The 18,922-nt window shown below is 41.8% G+C and overlaps 3 protein-coding genes across 7 annotated transcripts in view; all 3 read right to left on the reverse strand.

Moving 5' to 3' along the window:
• pnpla6 (patatin-like phospholipase domain containing 6) overlaps nt 1-8,332 on the reverse strand; it is a 28,048-nt gene extending 19,716 nt beyond the window's left edge. For all 5 annotated transcript variants that reach the window (XM_062387227.1, XM_062387226.1, XM_062387225.1 and 2 more), the window contains exons 1-8: nt 8,265-8,332; nt 3,467-3,555; nt 2,001-2,054; nt 1,680-1,767; nt 1,504-1,586; nt 1,248-1,339; nt 997-1,137; nt 270-429 (exon numbers count right to left, since the gene is read on the reverse strand). In XM_062387227.1, the coding sequence (XP_062243211.1) occupies nt 270-429; nt 997-1,137; nt 1,248-1,339; nt 1,504-1,586; nt 1,680-1,767; nt 2,001-2,054; nt 3,467-3,514 (666 nt within the window). In that variant the 5' untranslated portion in view covers nt 3,515-3,555; nt 8,265-8,332. The remainder of the gene's footprint in view (nt 1-269; nt 430-996; nt 1,138-1,247; nt 1,340-1,503; nt 1,587-1,679; nt 1,768-2,000; nt 2,055-3,466; nt 3,556-8,264) is intronic.
• A 760-nt stretch (nt 8,333-9,092) lies between these two features.
• atp5pd (ATP synthase peripheral stalk subunit d) lies at nt 9,093-12,479 on the reverse strand. The gene is made up of 6 exons (XM_062388837.1): nt 12,348-12,479; nt 11,207-11,337; nt 10,427-10,523; nt 9,971-10,042; nt 9,393-9,455; nt 9,093-9,277 (listed from the first exon to the last, which is right to left on the reverse strand). Exons 2-6 carry the CDS (start codon nt 11,326-11,328, stop codon nt 9,146-9,148), a joined length of 486 nt encoding a protein of 161 aa, XP_062244821.1. The 5' UTR covers nt 11,329-11,337; nt 12,348-12,479; the 3' UTR covers nt 9,093-9,145.
• A 1,361-nt stretch (nt 12,480-13,840) lies between these two features.
• Nucleotides 13,841-16,073, reverse strand: LOC133954220 (homeobox protein MSH-C-like). The gene is made up of 2 exons (XM_062388557.1): nt 15,639-16,073; nt 13,841-15,106 (listed from the first exon to the last, which is right to left on the reverse strand). The coding sequence occupies exons 1-2, from the start codon at nt 16,042-16,044 to the stop codon at nt 14,694-14,696; spliced, it is 819 nt and encodes a 272-aa protein (XP_062244541.1). The 5' UTR covers nt 16,045-16,073; the 3' UTR covers nt 13,841-14,693.
• Nucleotides 16,074-18,922: the final 2,849 nt, after the last annotated feature.

Consider the following 18,922-nt stretch of genomic DNA (forward strand, 5'->3'; position numbering starts at 1 on the left):
GAAATTTCTGTGAGACTTCTTTGAGTCTCAGTAAAACGTCAAAGTCTCAATGAAACTGGCTGTTTCCATGTCCCCTGCTTCCCTAATGAGATTATCTGAGTCAGACGTTAATATATGCTAATGAGTAGGTAAAGCCTGAATTCCCACAGTTAAACCTGTTTGTAGATTTGTGAGCATTAAGCTTAGTGTGTATGTGTGTAATAACACATACTTGACGACATAATCCTAAAATACAAGAAAAAGTGTTAGATGCTAAATGCATGACCTACCGTTCCAGTAAGGCACAATTCTAGTTTTCCGTCCTGCACCACGTAGATGCTGCTGTCAGGCTGGCCTGGCCTGAAGACGTACTCCCCTTGTTGGAACTGCAGAAACACCATGTGTTTACACAGCTCCAGGAAGAGGGGCTTCTCAAAGTGACCCAGCACACTGCAGGAAAGGTCAACAGAGGAGAGGTTATGGTGGTTAGGTGAACACACAACAGCTCTGTACACACTTGGTTTGTCAGCACTGCAAAGCTAACCTCTATGGGTTTCAATCATCAAACGATGATTGTATTAGTACAGCTTCACAGAGGAAGTTCACCTCTAAGAGGTGTAGGAGCAATCCAACGTTGTATTACTCATGCACATCAATAATCAAAGCAGGGACATATTTGGGCCTTCTGAGCACTGCTCTATACACTGTAAATACAATGTGAAAGAATTGTATTTATATTTCTCTTCTCCAGTCTTATCAACCACTCAAGTGTTTTAAAGTACAGGTCACATTCACACGCACATTCATACAGCATTTTATTATCATACTGCTCATATGTCATCACAGCTGAAATTTAGGGGATCAGTATATTGCACTTCAGAATACAGATTGGAAGAGTCAGCGAACCACCAACCATCTGGACCCTCACTACCTCCTGAGTTTCACTTGCCCCAAAGGATGTAGGCTACTGTACATGGAACCTCAATTACACAAACATCAGACAGAGAATGAACCTACCGGACATTTTTGAGCATGTAGAGCACCTCGGAAGGGAGGTGGGAGTTGGCCACATCAAATTCTGTGAGGTCCGCCTCCAGCACTGAGGGAGGGGGCTCCTTAGCCTGAAGGATGGGCACCTCCTTCTTAAAGCGCAGGATCCTGCACAAGTGAGAGTCACAGAGACAGACATGAGGACAAGGGACAGAGTGCTCACGAGTCATCGTGGTTAGGAAGGAATGGAGGCTGGTGAGAAGGAGATTTTGATTTACTTTTTGGCAATATTGAGCATCTTCTGCTTCTTCTTGAGGCGCGGCCGAGAGGAGGAGGATGTACCCACCAGGGAAGAGGTAGACTGGGAGACCTGTCGTGAAACATACTGGTTTGAATATTACTCCAATGGTGTAATTGTAGCATTACGTACTATCTTGGAAAAGTAAATATGACACATGGCTCACTGTGAGTCAGAGCCAGGCCATAATTACTCTCAGCATACTGGCTATTGGGTTCCTGTCAATAAACACTCACTTTACGCAGCATCTTTCGTCCATAGAACATGACTTTGTCCCTCTTGCGGAACCGGTATTTTGGAGCCTCCTGAGCTTCTCGATCTGTGAATGAATATAAATATGACATATAAGCACGTAACCATTTTTTATGCCTATCATTTTATTTTCAAAGCACATATATTAGCAGCAACTGACTCCGAATCTGGATCCTCCGCAGGATGAAGAAGATGAGGATGGCGATGAGAACGATGGCGATGCCTGCACCAATCACCATCCCCATCATCTGATGAGAAAAGAAGAAAGAAGGAGGGGAGCCTATGAGTGTACAGGGTCAAAGGCTAAATGAAAAAACTAAATGTAATGGTCTGTACGGGCTGCAGAGCTAAACCTATTGAAAACTTTAATTCAGTTTTATGAAACGTTTGGTGGTGACAACATTTCCTGCTAGAATGACTTAACAGCAGCAGAATGAAACTGAAAAGACGTTTTCTCAATGAAGGCTCATTGCACACTCACCATGCTCGTCTGTAGTTCCTCCTCCACCAATGGCTTGATGTCATTAAACCCGACCTAATGTAACAGAGAAATAAAGAGACAAGTTTTTAATCTGAGCAACTCTTTCACAACTCTTGCAGCTAGCATAGTAAGTGCTTCAAAGCAGTATATCCAAACTGAAATGCTGCGCAAGGCTGGGCCTGAAGGCTTCAATTTCACTGGAGTGTAATGGAATGTGGGAATAAGGGCTTTGCCCTGGAGGCATGACTGTGACGCTATCAGTGCCCGCAAGGCAAGAAGAGAAAGAAATAAAGATGTAGTACATTTTTTGACCTTCCCCACATTCATGCCCTTACATTTGTCATCCAACTATGTGTCTCAGACTTTGATTTGCAATTTCTTCTAGATTAGAAAGAGTATAACACAGAGTCAGCATTCCAGATGTAAAGCTGAAAAGGCAAGAAAAAAAAGCACGTAAGAGAAATGTTGCCTGATTTTTATCGAAAGAAATGTGTCACTCGAATGAGTGTTAGCTGCGGGGACAAGTTAATTTTGCTGTAACACATCCTAAGAATGAAGATGATACTGAAAATGATTAATTCTTAATGTTTGTACATGCAAACTCTGCCTGATATAAAAATGTCATGCTCTCCTGGTCTGGAGTTCAGCAGAAAGGCCACACAAGCCAAACAGCTCCCTTGACTTCTAACTTAAGTTGTTCAGACAGTTGGACTTTGTGCAGAGTATGCAGCTATGCACCGAAGAAAGAAAGAAAGAAAGAAAGAAAGAAAGAAAGTATACATGTTCGAGATCAGGGAGTACAGTTACACATCAGATTAGGGGAAACCAACACTGTCCTTGCAGGGATTGTAAAGATCCTGTGGTCTCATAAGCTTATATGGTTTACTGTGTGTGTGTGTGTGTGTGTGTGTGTGTGTGTTCTTCACAACCTATAGAGCCATCAGACGCAGTATTGTCAGAGCAGGAGTAATAGGTTTTTAGTGTTCTGGCTGAGCAGCCAATGGGATTGCATGTCTGTTATCAGAGGTTATTGACTTGCGTGTGAGTAGCTGAGGGTTATTTGGCAGTAAAAGGCCTAAGATGGACACTGTCACTGGGGATATTAACAATGGGGCTGACAGATGGTGAGTGCAGGCAGCATGTATGCGCACAGAAATTAGTGTGCAAAAGTCTGCAAAATTAAAAAGACAAAGAAATCAGAACTATACTCTGAATGTCAAAAAAACATTTCACATGTTGCTAATCATATGAGGACATTGTCATGTAGGCAATTATAGGTTATATCACATCAGAAACTAAATAATAGAGTGGATCTCTATTTTGAGACTATCATATCTATTTTAAGTGTCTCCTTCACAGTTATGAGTCATGAACACACATGCACATAAACATTTACTCTACTTGTATACTTAGGTGTCCCTTGTGTGTTTTACCATAATGCAAATGGAAACAGAGAACAAACCAACCTCGGGGGTGTGGCCTTGGACCTCTTGTTCTGAGGTACTCTGTCCCATTGTGACCCTGTTTCTTCATAGGGATGGTCCATCAACGGCCACTGGAAACACACACACAGATATGCACACTCATCAGGAAGAGCACAGGTTTAAATAAATAATATAATAAAGGTTGGCTCTCAGGACCCACATGTTTATTTAAATACATTTCAGGCAGTTTAAATGTATGACAACATCTGTGCTTCACCTACTATAACAACTAAAGACGTTAGCTGTTTAGTGTCTTATAAGTGAAAACCCTCTGAAGTTCACTCATGCATAAACACAAAAGGTATAGAAATCTTCTTTCCTGACTTTTCATCTGAATCTGCTGAAAGAGGTCCCCTTCCTTGGGAACTCAACATTATTAAACACTATCTTACACCTCAGTCAGGAGAGATTGTTTGTGGCTGCTGCCCAACATCTGCAGGGCCTCACCTTATGGAAGAAGGTTTGAAAGTCCCTGACTAACGTGTTTGCATTCTTTACTGTTGGCTTGTAAAAGCCCTTAATCTCTCCTTAAACGCTAACTGATGAGTGACGACAAGAATCAGACGAATCAGATCAGTTTTATGCATGCTGCTGCAGCACACTGCCGGAAAGGAATGAAACTGTTTTCACAGTAAATAATGGGAAATGGTAGCCTGACGATGTCATACTCATAATTCTAGTCCTATATTTTATATCCAATTATATCAGTTGTAGTAGTCTCAGTGTCTTCTTACTCATTTCTATTTATTTCATTTATGCATGGAGACACTGCATATACCCAAATGCAACATAGGAGAGAATAATAGTAATAATACACTAAATATAACAATGATTATAAAGATATGAAATTATTTCAGTTTATTTATGAGCACATTTCACCAATTCCATGATAATATTTTTTTATCTCTTCTGCCAAGTCAACTGGTCCAGGCTTTTGCATCCATCACAAACACAACAGATAAAACCCCGTCCAGATGGTCACCCCTTCCCCTCTTTTATCCATGCCTCTCTGTTAACCTCCCTGTGGGATGATCTTGTCCCCACAGATTGGTGACGCTTCGACTGGGGATTAAGACGGACAATTTAAGGAAACCCAATGTGATGAAAAGCTTTCAGACAGATAATTTTAAGTCGCTGACCGTGTCAGTTAATATTTGTTTGTTATTTTGTGTAGTTTCTGTTTTTGCCAACACACAATGTGATGAATATGCATGGAACGCAGTAGAAGAACAATACATATAGTTTTTTAAGGGAACCTGCAGTGCCAGACCCGTTGAGGAAGTATTTTTATTTTTGTGTAATTTACCAGACAAAAGATTTCGAAATCCTTCTCTACAACCACTTCTCTAAACACCGTCCCTGCAACAAAACAAATAATACTAAATGGTGTAACTTTTAACCTATTTTAAAATCATATGATCATGTACATTTAACTAGGAGAGGCCAGTATAACCATAATCCTCCGATGCTGCATGGCCACCAAACTACTGCACTAAAGCAGTTACTCCTAAAGTTCATCCAGGCTGGCTGCATACCACCTCGCTGCCCACATCTGCCTGTGCACACTGATTCAGCTGACACAGGCGTGTGAGCTGCAGCCAGGATACCAAGCACCATTCACTGACTATAGTCAGATAAACAGCTAGGCTAGGTTAGCCCGCTTTGACAACTCTAGCAGAGGGAAGCTGGAGGGAAAACAAGCTGCTTGACAACATGGACTGTGTTTGCTGGGGGGAATACAAAGTAGTTCCTCTGCACAAGCAAAAGAGCTGTATGAACGACCAAATATCTCATGGCTGATATAACTTCACAACCATTAGTGAAAAGCCTTTGGTTGGACTAGAAACAGGACTACTGTTTTGTTTCCTGGAAACATATTTGAATGTACAAATATCAACATTGACACATGAAGAGAAAAAATACAAAGATTGATGGCCTCATTTAAGAATTAATCCACTCTTATTAATATTCTTGAATATAAATTTTCTTATTACACAAATATGTTTATTATTATTATAATTATTATATTATTATTGTCATAATGTCTTGTTTTACCTGAATTTAACCTGAACAGATCCAGTTAACAGATATATGAAACAGAGATGCAGCAAATTAGCTTGTAAAAGAAGGTGGAACCTGAGAATGTTTGATGATAACAATATTTATGCTTGATGAATAACCAAAATGAATGATCAATAATCTAAATACTTCTAAATTATTTATCTGTTGTTTAATCAATCTACTGATGGTTTTGGCAGAAATAACAAACATCCACTAGATTTGTGTCGACCGTGTTGACCTCTACAATGATTCAGTAATATTGTCCTGACCGTATTTAAAGTAAGAACACAGAGCGACATCAGCTGCATCTTTGGTCTAATGCATTTCCTGCTTAATGTCAATGACGGGGAGGGAGTGGCTGAGCTGCTGCATGGATGAAATTCAATCAATGAGAGGCTGAGGATGGAGTGTCAAGTTACATGAAGTAACACTAAGGGACCCATTGCTTTAGGACCATAATGTAGCAAAAGAAAATCTTTGGCATGGATTTAGCCTATGCTATCTTTATTTACAAGATTTGAACTCACTAAATGATGTGCCTTGTAAAACTATATAATGTGAATCAGTTATCCTATAATTATTAATGATACACCATAAGAGGTTATACATTATTTCCAGAAAATGTGAAATAAATGTTTAAACATTGTTATTATTCAGTTGTAAATTGATGTCAATGTGTTATTATATGCCCATCTTTGTGGAGATGCAAACCAACACAAGCTACATATTTGACAAATGAGCAAGCCATCATTTGCGAGTCATTTTTCTTCCCTATTCAGATATTGATCCTCTCTGATGGATTTGCGGATGTAACAGTTATTATTGCCCCTGGCGCTGTCAATCAATCAATCAAATGTTATTTCTATAGCCCATATTCCCAAATCATAATTTGTCTCATAGGGCTGAACAAGGTGTGAGATCCTTTGTCCTTAACCATCAACGACAGTCAGGAAAAACTACCAAAAAAGACAACCTATCAACCGGGGGAAAACGTAGAAACCTCAGAGAGAGCCATATGGGAGGGATCCCTCTCCTGCAGGACGGGCCGAGGTGCAAAAGATGCTGCATGTAACTGAACACATCAACAAAATAAGGGGATTTAACAAATTGATTAGAAGAAACCGTTTGTAACATAATGGAAAAGTGTGTCAGTGATTAAAGCATTTATACATAACCAAATGTCTGATAGAGATGAAGGGAGCAGCAACGAGTATGTGAGTAGGTGTACTGTGTGTAGAGCAGTCTTGTTGTAATCGTAGTCCACCATCAGCTGCCACCACCATCAGATGCCACCACCACAATACATCATCAGGATCCACCATCATGTGTCAAGATGTGTTGCCACAAGTTGCCTCAGATCATCTCTCTCAGCCTTGTGTGGGGTAATAGCACTTTTAAGAACAGCTCTGGCCTCTCCGTCCCTCTGGAGATGAGACAGTAGCCACCATCGAGCCTTGGAGCTGTGCCTCCCTCGGTGCAGGCCTGCTCCCATTGTTCTCTACTTACAATCAAGCCAGTGTTGACTCCACTGTCCAGGGACAGACCTGGCCTGACTCCTAACACAGACATGTCTGTTTTCACCTGACACAATGCACACTCCAGTCCGTGGGGTAACTAGGCAAAACAAATGTGCGTGAAACATATCGGCTATAAATAACGATGCAGTTTTATATAAAGGGTTTGAATATATATCAAGAGTGGTTGTAGGATGTTTGACAGTCATATTTATACTGATTTCAAAGACGACTACAGAGAAACAGCCACAAGCCAATCAGTGACCTTTGACCCCTGGATTCAAGCCATACAAATGGGTTTCACTTCTCACTGGCTTTTACAGAATCAGCTCTTGAGGTTTGAGTAAATCGACTTTCAAAAAAAGAAATCAAGATGTAACATTAGAAGCCCCGAAGGAATCAGCAGCAGGGCACTGACCAGGGGGACATCAGCTCAGGTTTCGCTCCAGCCAAAATAGTTTTCCGTGTTTTGCAACCAGAGGTGTTGCCTTACTGACTTCTCCTAAATCCCCCGACAGGTTAGTTTGTATGTGTTGTCTACAGAGCGACCAATAACATACACAACTTGGAACCAAACCGCGTGAATGAATTCCACGGGAGGGAGTTTGGAAGCAGAGGTTAACTGTTAGCTAGCAGCAACATAAAACATTAACAATATGGGTGGTTGACCAACATAAACACACAGTTGTTAAGACTCAGGGCGATGTGAAACCTCCACTTACAGGAATATGACAGGTTTCTGGTGATATGAATATGAGTTTTAGGGTTAAATTCTCGTGGTTTACCGTGGAACATCTTTCCACCCTCCAGGAAAGAGGCTCACTATCTCATCCATAACGCAACCTCAGCTGCCGGCTAATGCTGCCGCTGATGTTAGCTAGCTGCCGAGGCGTTGAATGGCGGTTTCCTGTGTTGACCATCGTGCATATGGGAGCGAAAACAACAACAACACGTCAGAAATGTCTAAACAAACGACGGCTTCTGATGATTGTCTTGTTTTCTGTGTTTGACCTCCGCAAGAGCACTGAGCTCCTCTACGGTTATTGACACACACACGGAGCGGACCGCTCCTGCTTCCAACGCCGCTTTAACCACAATCCCCGCGGGGGAAACCTCCGTACAGCTCCGGGCACGTGCGCCGCAACACACAACACTGGGAATATGAGGGTGGACGATAAACACGTGATTTATAAAAAGACCTTTACCTGAGCTGATGGACTCGTCGATCGTCAGCGACTGTCAAATAACATACAACGGAATTCATCTGTCAGGGAGATCCTCCTGCTTTTATTTCCACCGGAATCTAAACCAATCAACGCCCGAGACGCTGCTAGGCTGGGCCAATCAGAATAGCAGGTCCGTGGCTAGATATCCCGCCCACTTCATGTAAATAGTCGATGGGGAAGAGGGGGGGCAGTAGAGACGTGATTGGGTAAGAGAAATGATTGCCATGATTTGGTAGCCTGTAAACGCCGGCGGATAAACATTTCGTATGTGAACGTGTGATCAAGATGCATTTATTAGTCCCAAACACATGCACAGACATCCACAGGCACACCCATGCAGGTAGGGAAATTTCACCTCTGCTTTTGACCCATCTGGTGCGGGACACACAGAGCAGTGAGCGACCATGTACGGCGCCCGGGGAGCAGATGTTGGGGGAGTAAGGTGCCTTGCTCAGGGGCACTAGACAGGGTAGGGAGAATCCTCTTGGATTTTTGGACAGATCAATCCAGGTATCTTTAAACTTCTGCTAATTTAATCAGGAGGGACCTAGTGAATATCCACAGTAACACATCTGTATCAGGTTCCAATGTTTATAGATCATAAGCAGGAAGAGTAGATAACAATAAAAGTGAGTAAATCTGTATATCTGTTATTTTAAAAGTTCAGGATTACCCTCCAAAGTTTACCCTTCAAATAAAACTACTGCAACACTGCCCCCTCGTGGGCACTACCTACAAATCACACATTATTACCTACATGCACACATTCTGTTCTCTTTATTTATAAAATAATGAAGTCATCAAACATTCCGCTTTAAAATACATAAACTTTATTGGAGGTGAGGGCCCAGGTAATAGGATTACAGGTCGGAAATGGGCTTGTGGGGCCAGTAGGGATATTTGACCTTGTCCAACTTGGTCTCAGGGAAGGTGTCATTGAGGTCTTCAATGGTCATCTGATCGAAGGGGATCATGTTCTTAAACTTGTTCAACTGAAAACACGGGAAAAAGAACAGGATGAGATTCAAAGACCAGCGTCTTCTTTAATGAACATTTCCTTAAAGTCTCGATGAAAATTTTTGGCAACTAATGCTTTTAGAATCTCACCTCTGTCTCATACTGAGCGATGCGGGCCTTCGATCCCTCCACATAGGCAGAGGCACTTTTGCTCTGTTAGAGAAAGTGATATAATTAGGTAGGAAAAACAAGGACAGCAGCAGTTCATATCACTACAGTATCTTTCTTTTTTAGTAGAATAATTTCCTTTTAGTCTCTATTTAGTGTATTCTGAATGTCTTTTAGCGTAGGGTACTTTTGGAGTAGAGCCCAATCGATATGGATTTTGGAAAACATAAATACAACCATATCTATGTTTAAATATACATACAAGTAAATATAGTTTCTATATCTGCAAACAAACTGAAATCAACCCGGGCTCTTTTTTAGAATTTATGAATATTTACAGTTCAGCAGTTTTGATTTATTGTTATTGTCTTGGTCTGCATACATTTAATCAATTGTATAGCTAAACCCAATAGTATAAGTAAAGTATTTCGCATTCTGATACAAAACATAAATATCATACGACTGCCATGTTGTTTGACATGTTTGGCAATTCATTGTATTCTCATTGGTTAAAGTTAAAATTCAGGAAATGAATAGATCTGTTTGAGTTCATCACTTACAGACTCAGCCTCCTGTGCGTTGATGGTACTCGTCTGTGTGTCAACAGGCTCTGGGATCAGAAGGGCACTGAACTGCGAGTAAGAAAAAAAAAAACATTAATTACCACTGACAGGGAAACGCGTGAAATATTTACAGAATAAGATACATCACTGTGTCGTGTAGATTGATACCCGAGGACGTTACTAGCAATGACAACCTCATAGTGCTTAAAAATGTATATCCTGAGTTCTAATATGACAAATTTTCAATGAGATCTGTTAGATTCAGATGTCTACAATGAACTCCAGGAGGTTCCATTATATTTACTGTGGACTTGGATTGAGGAATGTTACGTGCCAGCTCAAGAATATGCCAACACTCATCTAAGTAAAAGTTGCTATGTCATGTCAGTAGTTGGCTTCTGAACCAATGCCTGTCTGGCTACTTTCACAATGTTCTGATAATGTTGAGCTCACCTTCTTCTCAAACTCATCAACCATCCCAGCTTGGGCCACAGCGCCCCTGTAGAAACTCCAGTCAATGACTGTAGCAGTCTCAGGTAGGGAAGTTAGTCTGATATAGGAAGAGAAAATAGAGTTCATAAATTTAGAGTAAATGTGTTCATAAGTTGATATGGTTTATTTGATATGATGGTTTATTTAAAAAATAGAAGAAAAAAAAAGGGGGGACAGACTGAAGGGAGAAACTTAATAGCAAGAGATGAGTGTGTGTAGGAAAAAATATTATACATTTTCAAGGACAGGCCCTAATAACCCTATTCAGTTAGCTGATAGTATGGGTCTTATACAAGGCATAAAAGAGGGGGGGGAATACTGACAGCCTGCCTACATTATCCGTGTCTGCATATTTTAGTGTCTGCAGGTTGGGCACCTCAATTTGGTCAAACTACTTCCTAAAAATGTTCAAGCAAACTAACTAAATTAAAAGCAGATAAAAGCTATGATGTGGAAATACAATAGAATAACATCTGAACTCAAATTCTGCAGATGGTGTTGTGATTTCCTAACATTATCTTGCAAAGCCTCTCAGGCAGGTGAGCAACAGTAACTAGCTCGGAAGCCCTGTTCTCCACCATCATCAGGCTTTATATATAACTTTTTAGAAGAATGTCATCTTACTTACCAGAAAGACAATATTAATAAATTACCGGTATAAGATTGCTAATCTGAAAGTAAATCAACATTATGCTAAGAGATTAATTTCTTCATTAAATAAAGATGTAGTGTATAACTAACTTGGCAGCGATGGCATCACTGCGAGACTTCAGTGCATTGAACATGCCCCTCTGGTTGGGTGGAACACGCTCGGCAAAAGCCACCCAGTCAAGGGCCTTGAGGGCTACACGACGACCTGCCATCCTTACTGTCTGCGAGGAAAGGCAGAAGAAAATTGAGTTTAGTCCATAAATTAAACCCCCAAATAAATAAAATCATTGAGGTTACATTCAGCTGAAAAGTAGAAGATAAATATATATACATGCATGCACAAGGTTAAGAATTTAGGAAAGACCTCTAAACTCAAGGTCCACTTGACAAAATTATTTGAACCCTATTCTCCAGAAAGGCAATTTATTGACTGCTTCATTAAACTGCATTCACATTAACTGGGAACCTAAATCACAATGCATGTTACAAATGTAGCGACTTCTGCATTTCACTGACCATGTTTGCATGGGAAACAGGTTTAATAATTGTGATGTTTAGTATGTGCATGTTGTGTTAATACTGTGGTGTAATGTGCAGGGACACAATATTTAAATGCACACAACCAAGATAATGTTCTTAATTTATAGCAAGTACATGATGTTATTTGTAAAACACTGAGGCCTAAAGTTCACCTTGTTAGTTGGTATAGTTCGAGAAAGACAAACACGTCCATGTCCAATTGAATCCACTCTGAGTTGTCATTTTTTTAATGTAGTAACTCACTCAACTTATAATGAATGACTTTAGGACCTGGGTCGTGAAATGACAGAATAAATACTGCGTTAAAGCGAACATTGAAACAGCGCAGGCGCTTCTTCACACTAAGAGCTAAGACCACGGTCCAACAGCATTGGCTAAATCCTTGTTAACAACTATGTGAGGATACAACATCGTAATGAAGCTTATTTGTCTCAAAGTAACCAATGACGCAGGGTCCTTGACATTTTGTTCAACTCAGGACCTCGGCAAAGCCTGCTAACGGCGGCTAGCTCCGTTAGCTTGCTAGCCAAGGTCAGAGAAATCTCTTTGCAAGTCGTGACGCCAAGTCAACAGATAGTTCACATTTCTACCTCGTTCACATGTCTAAATGAGCAGGGCTAATAAATCCTCATCTCAGCTGCTGCCAGCGAAGATCCTTTCATTCAATAAACCGCTGCGTTAGCGCACTCACCTCGCTGCACCAAGTGATGTCTGACAGAACGGAACACCGGAAGTGCCTTTTCTTCGTCCGCACCGGGATAACTAGTGATCCCGTCACTGCCCTCTGCAGGACAGAAAGAGAACCTACAACGAGCTGCGCTGACATTACACACTAGACAACGTGGTTCTTCTAATCTTCCACCTTATATCTGCTCCGCGGGTCTCACTATAGGTCGGTATCTGTATCTGACTGCTTTGTTAGGAAATAATGATGTAAATGGCTACAGAAAATTAACTATTAATCCTGTTTGGGTGATTATGTTTTAAAAGGATCTCCCTTACGGTTTGCTTTAATTGGGGAAAGAGAATGAAAGTGATGATGATGCAGTCGCATTAAAATTGACCAAATTTAATCCAATAATGGTTCATAAATGTATTAAAACTAATATTCAACCTAACACACAAATAAAAAAGGGATCAACACAACCACGTTTAGTTATATATAAACAATCAAAATACATCGCTTTAAAGACCGCCCGGGCCATCAACAATTATTTCGCCCAGATTTATTGAGCTGTTGACTTGTGCTCGTCTAAAGTTATTTGTGAAACGCTAGTCAACCCCATGCGTTTTGGCATTATCTACTTTAAATATAGCCTTGGTAGGCATCCAGTTTTATTATGTGGCATAGATTCATCTTGAATTGTATTAACTTTACAGTAAGTAGACGTGCACGTGTGTGTGCTCAAGTTTTTCTTTTACAACCTTTTCCTTATGTTCACTAGGAAAACACATGTTTGCGACACTGTGTTGGATTAAAATGCATTTTCAGTTACGGTGTTGAAATGTGGGAAAATGTGTGCTGTGTGCAGGAGGACATATAGAATCTGCCGAAACCTGCAGTTTCCTGAAATTTCCTTATAGTGTCTGACTGAAATCTACTTTTCAACAATAATTAATCATCAAGTATTTAAGAAAACATGATTATTAATCCCGTGCAGAAACGACCACTTATTATTGGAAAAATTACACAATCGCCGGGCAGTTTTTGATTCAGGTAATTACCAGAGTCAAGTAAAAGCAGGTCCGACGCAGAGGTTTTTGGCAACAGAGTCTGAGTTTTGTGGAATGCTTATCGAGGAAATATAGTTTTCTTTGGCATACCAAATACATAAAAAGGAACAAGAGAACAATTGTCGGCAGATTACAATTATCTAGCTTTAGTTATATATGCCAGTTTTTGATTATGTATATTCTCCACTTTTTTTAATGTAATCTATGTTTCTTGGAGAAGTACTTTGTCTAAACATCCATACAATTGTCTGCAGGTTACAATTATCTAGCCTAAAGTAGTTTATTTATGTCAGTTGTTATTGTTTATATTCTCAACTTTTTGAAAGTAATCTAGGTCATATTTCTTCGAGAAGTACGTTCTACAAACTTCCAGACTCCTTTCCATAGGCTTAAAAAAGATTAGTTTATTATTCATATATGAAAAACAGAGAAACTTTCAGACCTTGTATAATGTTTATTTTCTAAGATCAGTCTTTACAAGTAACTGAACATTTATATAGAATGATGTATGTACACAGTACAGATACAAAGATATTCAATAAATACCACTTTTCCTGCCGCTCTTGAAGCGAGGCTTATGAACACTACACATTTTTATTTACATTTACAGCAACATTCCTCAAAGAAATTATATGATCTCTCCCGTAAAGGCCTCGTTGAGGGTAACAAAAATATCTAATACACGTCTTTTTTTTCTAAAATATAATTTTGTTCCAAGTTTATAAAATAGCCCTGTGTAGAAACTGTGACAGGAACCACTGGGAATACAGACATTCAAACAGCAACTGTGCGTGGACAGAAAACAGTCAGTGCTGAATGAGCAGGGACAACTTCAAGTGATACACTGGGCTTAAGGCACTGACACCATTTAAGTACTTATGAGCAGAATACTGCCTCCTTGTTTGATCACACTTTCAATATCCACCTTCACAAACTGCTGAAGTGAAGGGAGTGAGACGTTTTAAGGCATGGCGTTTAAAAACCTGACATTTACAATTGGATTATTGCATGAAAGGCCTGTGGATCCTCAAGCCACAGCACTTGACACAACATGCGCAGAGCAACTGAACGCACTCAGTTCGATTACGCACGCACTTGTTGTATATGTCAAAACGTGCGAACGATTGTAATCGTTTTCAATGCTGCATGTTAGGAATGTTTTCTTTAAACTCCAAATATAAAATATAAATTTCCAACGTGTTAAGGACGCACCATCCTCGTGCGCGTATTGCAACCAGAAAACTTGTTTTCCTCTTAAAACCACAAACACACACACACACACGCACGCACACACAAAGGATAACTAAGACAAATAGTACATCCCATAAGTGACGGGTCCACTGAAGAGTCCTGGGACCGGCATACTGGGCCTATGGAAGGCGTTCGACGGGCCCCACGTTGGAGAGCCCATGTGCGCACCGATAGGGAACGGCAGAGCGAAGGCGGGCAGCACGGGCTTGGAGGCCAGTTTGTACTTTTCCAGCTCGGCCTCCTGCAGTCTCTTGGCCTTGGCCCTCCTGTTTTGGAACCAGATTTTCACCTGAGTCTCCGTCAGGTTGAGCGAGTTGGAGAACTCGGCTCGCTCGGCGATGGAGAGGTACTGCTTCTGGCGAAACTTGCGCTCCAGCGCCAGCAGCTGAGAGGTAGTGAAAGGTGTCCGAGGTTTCCTGTTGTTTTTGTGTTTCCTTAAAGTACACGGAGGTGGACTTGTGCTGCCTGTCACAGGGGAAAATACAGAAAGATAAAAGGTCAGACTCAATTTAAACTTGGTAATGAGCCTTAAAGATTAGACGTGAACACAAACGCGACTCAGTAACAATAAATACGCGTAACTGCATTTTTGTTAACACAATCTCCTATTATATACATGCTGTGCCACTGCGTGAAACGCTATCATCCTCACATTATTTTATTATTTTCTTTCATCTATTATTAGTAGAAGAAAAATATAAACTAAAATACAAGGAATAAGCCTAGCAAAAAAACAAAAAAAAACAGTGCTGCATCCAAATATTCTCTTTAGGCACAGATCGGCACAACTCTCTATAAAATATACATGTAGTCTTTGAGATATTAACACTAACGTTACCGTGACAACGAGGAATTCATAATTTTGTGATCATACAGTATCAAAACACGTTGATACTCTCGCAGCCTCTGTTACTGACAGTAAAAATGACGGATGAACGCTGTGCGCCCTTGTTTGGGAGCTCAGTTAACTCAGGCATCAGCGGAGGGACGGACTTACGAGGAGGTGTAGAAAAGGAGGACGGCTGGTACCAAGTGCTCTGATCTTTCTCACAGAACTGCGGGCTGTCTTCGCTGGAGCTACTCGAAACACCCTGCGAGCTCTCCGCGGCCACTTTACTCTCCGCGTAAAAAGTCCTTGGAGAGAACTGCCCCGCCGCGGGCTTCGGGAGCACCAGCGCTAAGTCTGAGGAGGGATAAGAAGTCCGACAGGTGGACTTCTTGGAAATCAGCGACTCGACGCTGAACGGGAGGCTGCTCCGTTTGTATCCTTTCTCGGTGGTCATGTCTTTGGGCTGCGGCTCCTCTCCCTCAGTGTCCGTCTCCTCCTTCGGATGGAGCGGTTTGGCGTCCTGGGACGGCGACCCCTGCGCAGGATTCATCGCTAAGCAAGGGGATGGGGCCATGCACGTCCGTGTGGCCCGTTCAGGAGGAATATGGGATACGCTGAGGTGTTACAGTGTCCAATAGGTGTGCGTCTCTGCGCGCTGTCAGCGGGGCCCGGTAGCTTTAACGCGCCGGACTGGGTCGTCTATAAACCGACAGGGGCCGTCCTCCGTCCGCGCTCCCCCCAATCAGCGCGTCGGGTTGGCCTCGTGACGTCGGCGAGCGCGGTTTTGATTGGCCTGCTGCCTTCCAAGGGAACATCAAGAGGCCTTTGAAAGGAAGGAGAAGTTAATCATACAGACCCCATGCGGCGCGGGGCCATTGATGCCCCTCACAAAGTAGCTTAGACCAATTTTAGCGCAATTAACCAGTGGGGAGGATTCTCTTGACCATTTACATCCATTAGCTGGCCACTCCGTCCTTAAGCTACTATTGGCTGAATTATTCACCTACTGTAAAACCTGCAGGAACTAAAGAGTCACGACGAAACCAAAGTGTTACATTTTATCAAAGGAGACATGGAAGCACGCTCAAATATGATAAAGTAAAAAAATTAAGTGGGAATCGCATTGCAAAAATAAAAAAAAACAGGTCGCATGAGTCGAATAATTGATCTGAAGAAGAAACGAAAGAAGAAAACGTGTGCAGGCAGGATAGAAATTGATTAGGTATGACTGTTGGTCACACAGCATTACTGCAATTTAAGGCCTGTCAGAGGCTCCTCTCGCCTCACAATGGCCTCGGTTGAGAAGCAACAGGCGTTTTCTCTTTCTCCAGGTCATACTATTTAATAAGCCAGACAAGTTGTGTTTTGCGAGGCGCCAGGCTCGGCGGGATCAAAAAGGAAGATACCTCGGGGAGAAAAAGGCAACGGTTAACTCCACTTAACCAATTGTCCTCCGAATATTTCATAGTCCACTGCATGGAGCTGCATGTGAGGGAGCTGCTGACAGTTAACTGTTTCATGTCTGCAGGCTGAAACACAGCAGTCACTCTGACTCCTCCTGACATGTTTTTATTAAAAGGACAACATCCACAGAGATGATTCAAAAAGCTAAAACAGCATCATGGAGTCAGAGGAGGAAAACAGGTTTATGTCTGGAAATAATTCAGGTGAGGAGAATTTATCTGAGAGAAACAGAATCACGTATTTTTTTTGTCATTATTGTTCTCAAGAATTTTAACTTAATGACTACAACTTACTTTTCAAGACAATTGCCATTGACTGATTGTCATAATTAACACTTTGTAAAATTAGTCTTTTACATTTCAAAAGTGTCAGATTATAAATTTAATTTGAGTAACACAACTGCAAAAGTTAATTTCTAATCAAATTATAGTCACAGTTTTAAAATAAAACCACTTCATCGATATGGCTCCATTCAGTGTGACATTATCATATTTGTTAGACTACATTCTGGATAATCTGAACATAAATATTTAACCTAACCATAAACCATTGCAGACGCTGAAGCGGAATTTACATACCATTGGATATATGTTGATAATAAATAATCATATATGATCAGCTGATCATATATGTTCATCAGTCCGAGAACCAAACATCCCCACTTTTACGCCACCAAATTACTTTATTAGCCCCCCTCTTGCTTAATTGCATCATTGGGTGAAACAATGAATAATTAACCTGTTAGAATAGGAACCACAAGTAATTGCTCAGGTTTAACTGCCCTATCCAGCAGCATCTTACCACCAAGCACCCAAATTACTTAATTTAGCAGCTGTTTCATAATAAAACATCACATTCTTCGTCTGACTTGAAACTTTTGTTTATTGTGATCAGTGATGGTTGGCTTCTTGACAGCTCTCAGGTGCAAAGAACAGTTTACATCTCATCGGGTACGAGGCAAAACGTTTGGCTGATGATTCAGCTTGACTGAATCCTGATGTGGAGCCCGCTCCTTCATTTCCTATCCGACAAAGCCGGCCCTCACGCAGCGGGGGCCTCTCGTCACCCAGCTGGTTTGGGTTTAAATCCCAGTGATCGTGGACCCCTTCCCTCTATCTCATCTCCATAGTGTTGTGCAACAGAAGGGGGGGGGGGGGGGGTGAGAGTCAGCCCTGTGGAGTGCACTGACTCACGGACATTCATCCGATACAGGTACACGCACAGATACATCTACATAAGTACAGTTGCCTCTCCTCCCCTGGTGTTTGGGCCAGTGTATTTAGCTTCGGGCTCCCTCACCCCTACCCCAAAAGACATTTCTGTAACAGCATGCAGGCGAGTGAACTGTGTCAGAAGGTGTTAGTGAGTTTGAAAGCAGATCTGTCCTTCAAGGTCAGTGCGAGCGAGCTGGGACGTACATTCCCCTCCGCTGGCACAAGGAAAAGAAAACTTTCTCACATGCATGTGCAGGGGGCCAATACCCTCATGCATCGATGAAACCACTTAGACAGTTCATAAAGTGCAAGAGCCAAGTGGAAGCACGACAAGCTATGAGAGACGACAATTTCATGCTTTCTCATTAGGATGGTTCCTCTGTCCCGTTTGTTTCCCAGGTCCGAGGAGGATCCGGTCCATCTCTGAGCGAGTCCAGGCTCTGTGCTCTTCAGGTGCCACGGCTGATGAATTCGGACTTTGTGGGAGTCCAGGGGTGAGCCGGTGTCCGCCTTCCATCAACAGCGTGTGAATTGCCCGCTGTAGCGAGGCCCACTGACAAACAAACACATCATTTGGGGGGAAGCGAGCGCGCTGTGGAACCCAATCCCTGTGAGATGTGTCGACAGCGGCACAAAGACCTGTGGCAATAGGCCTCAGTGAGATGGACACTTTGCTGACATGACATGAGCCCCGAGAAGGTAGGGACAAGTGTAGTATTCTCAGTAACATCCCCACATGTCGCTCTCACTTTGCTCTCCCTGAAATCAGCAGAG

This window comes from Platichthys flesus, chromosome 5 (assembly GCF_949316205.1).
Source record: "Platichthys flesus chromosome 5, fPlaFle2.1, whole genome shotgun sequence".
In the NCBI taxonomy this organism is placed as follows: Eukaryota; Metazoa; Chordata; class Actinopteri; order Pleuronectiformes; family Pleuronectidae; genus Platichthys; species Platichthys flesus.

Coding starts and splice junctions, on each gene's coding strand:
- atp5pd (XM_062388837.1), bottom strand. CDS start 11,328: ATGGCAGGTCGTCGTGTAGCCCTCAAGGCCCTTGACTGGGTGGCTTTT. Junction 10,524..11,206: donor AGTGATGCCATCGCTGCCAA/GTTAGTTATACA, acceptor TTCCTATATCAG/ACTAACTTCCCTACCTGAGA. Junction 9,456..9,970: donor ACGCACAGGAGGCTGAGTCT/GTAAGTGATGAA, acceptor TTTCTCTAACAG/AGCAAAAGTGCCTCTGCCTA.
- LOC133954220 (XM_062388557.1), bottom strand. CDS start 16,044: ATGGCCCCATCCCCTTGCTTAGCGATGAATCCTGCGCAGGGGTCGCCG. Junction 15,107..15,638: donor CTCCTTTTCTACACCTCCTC/GTAAGTCCGTCC, acceptor CCCCTGTGACAG/GCAGCACAAGTCCACCTCCG.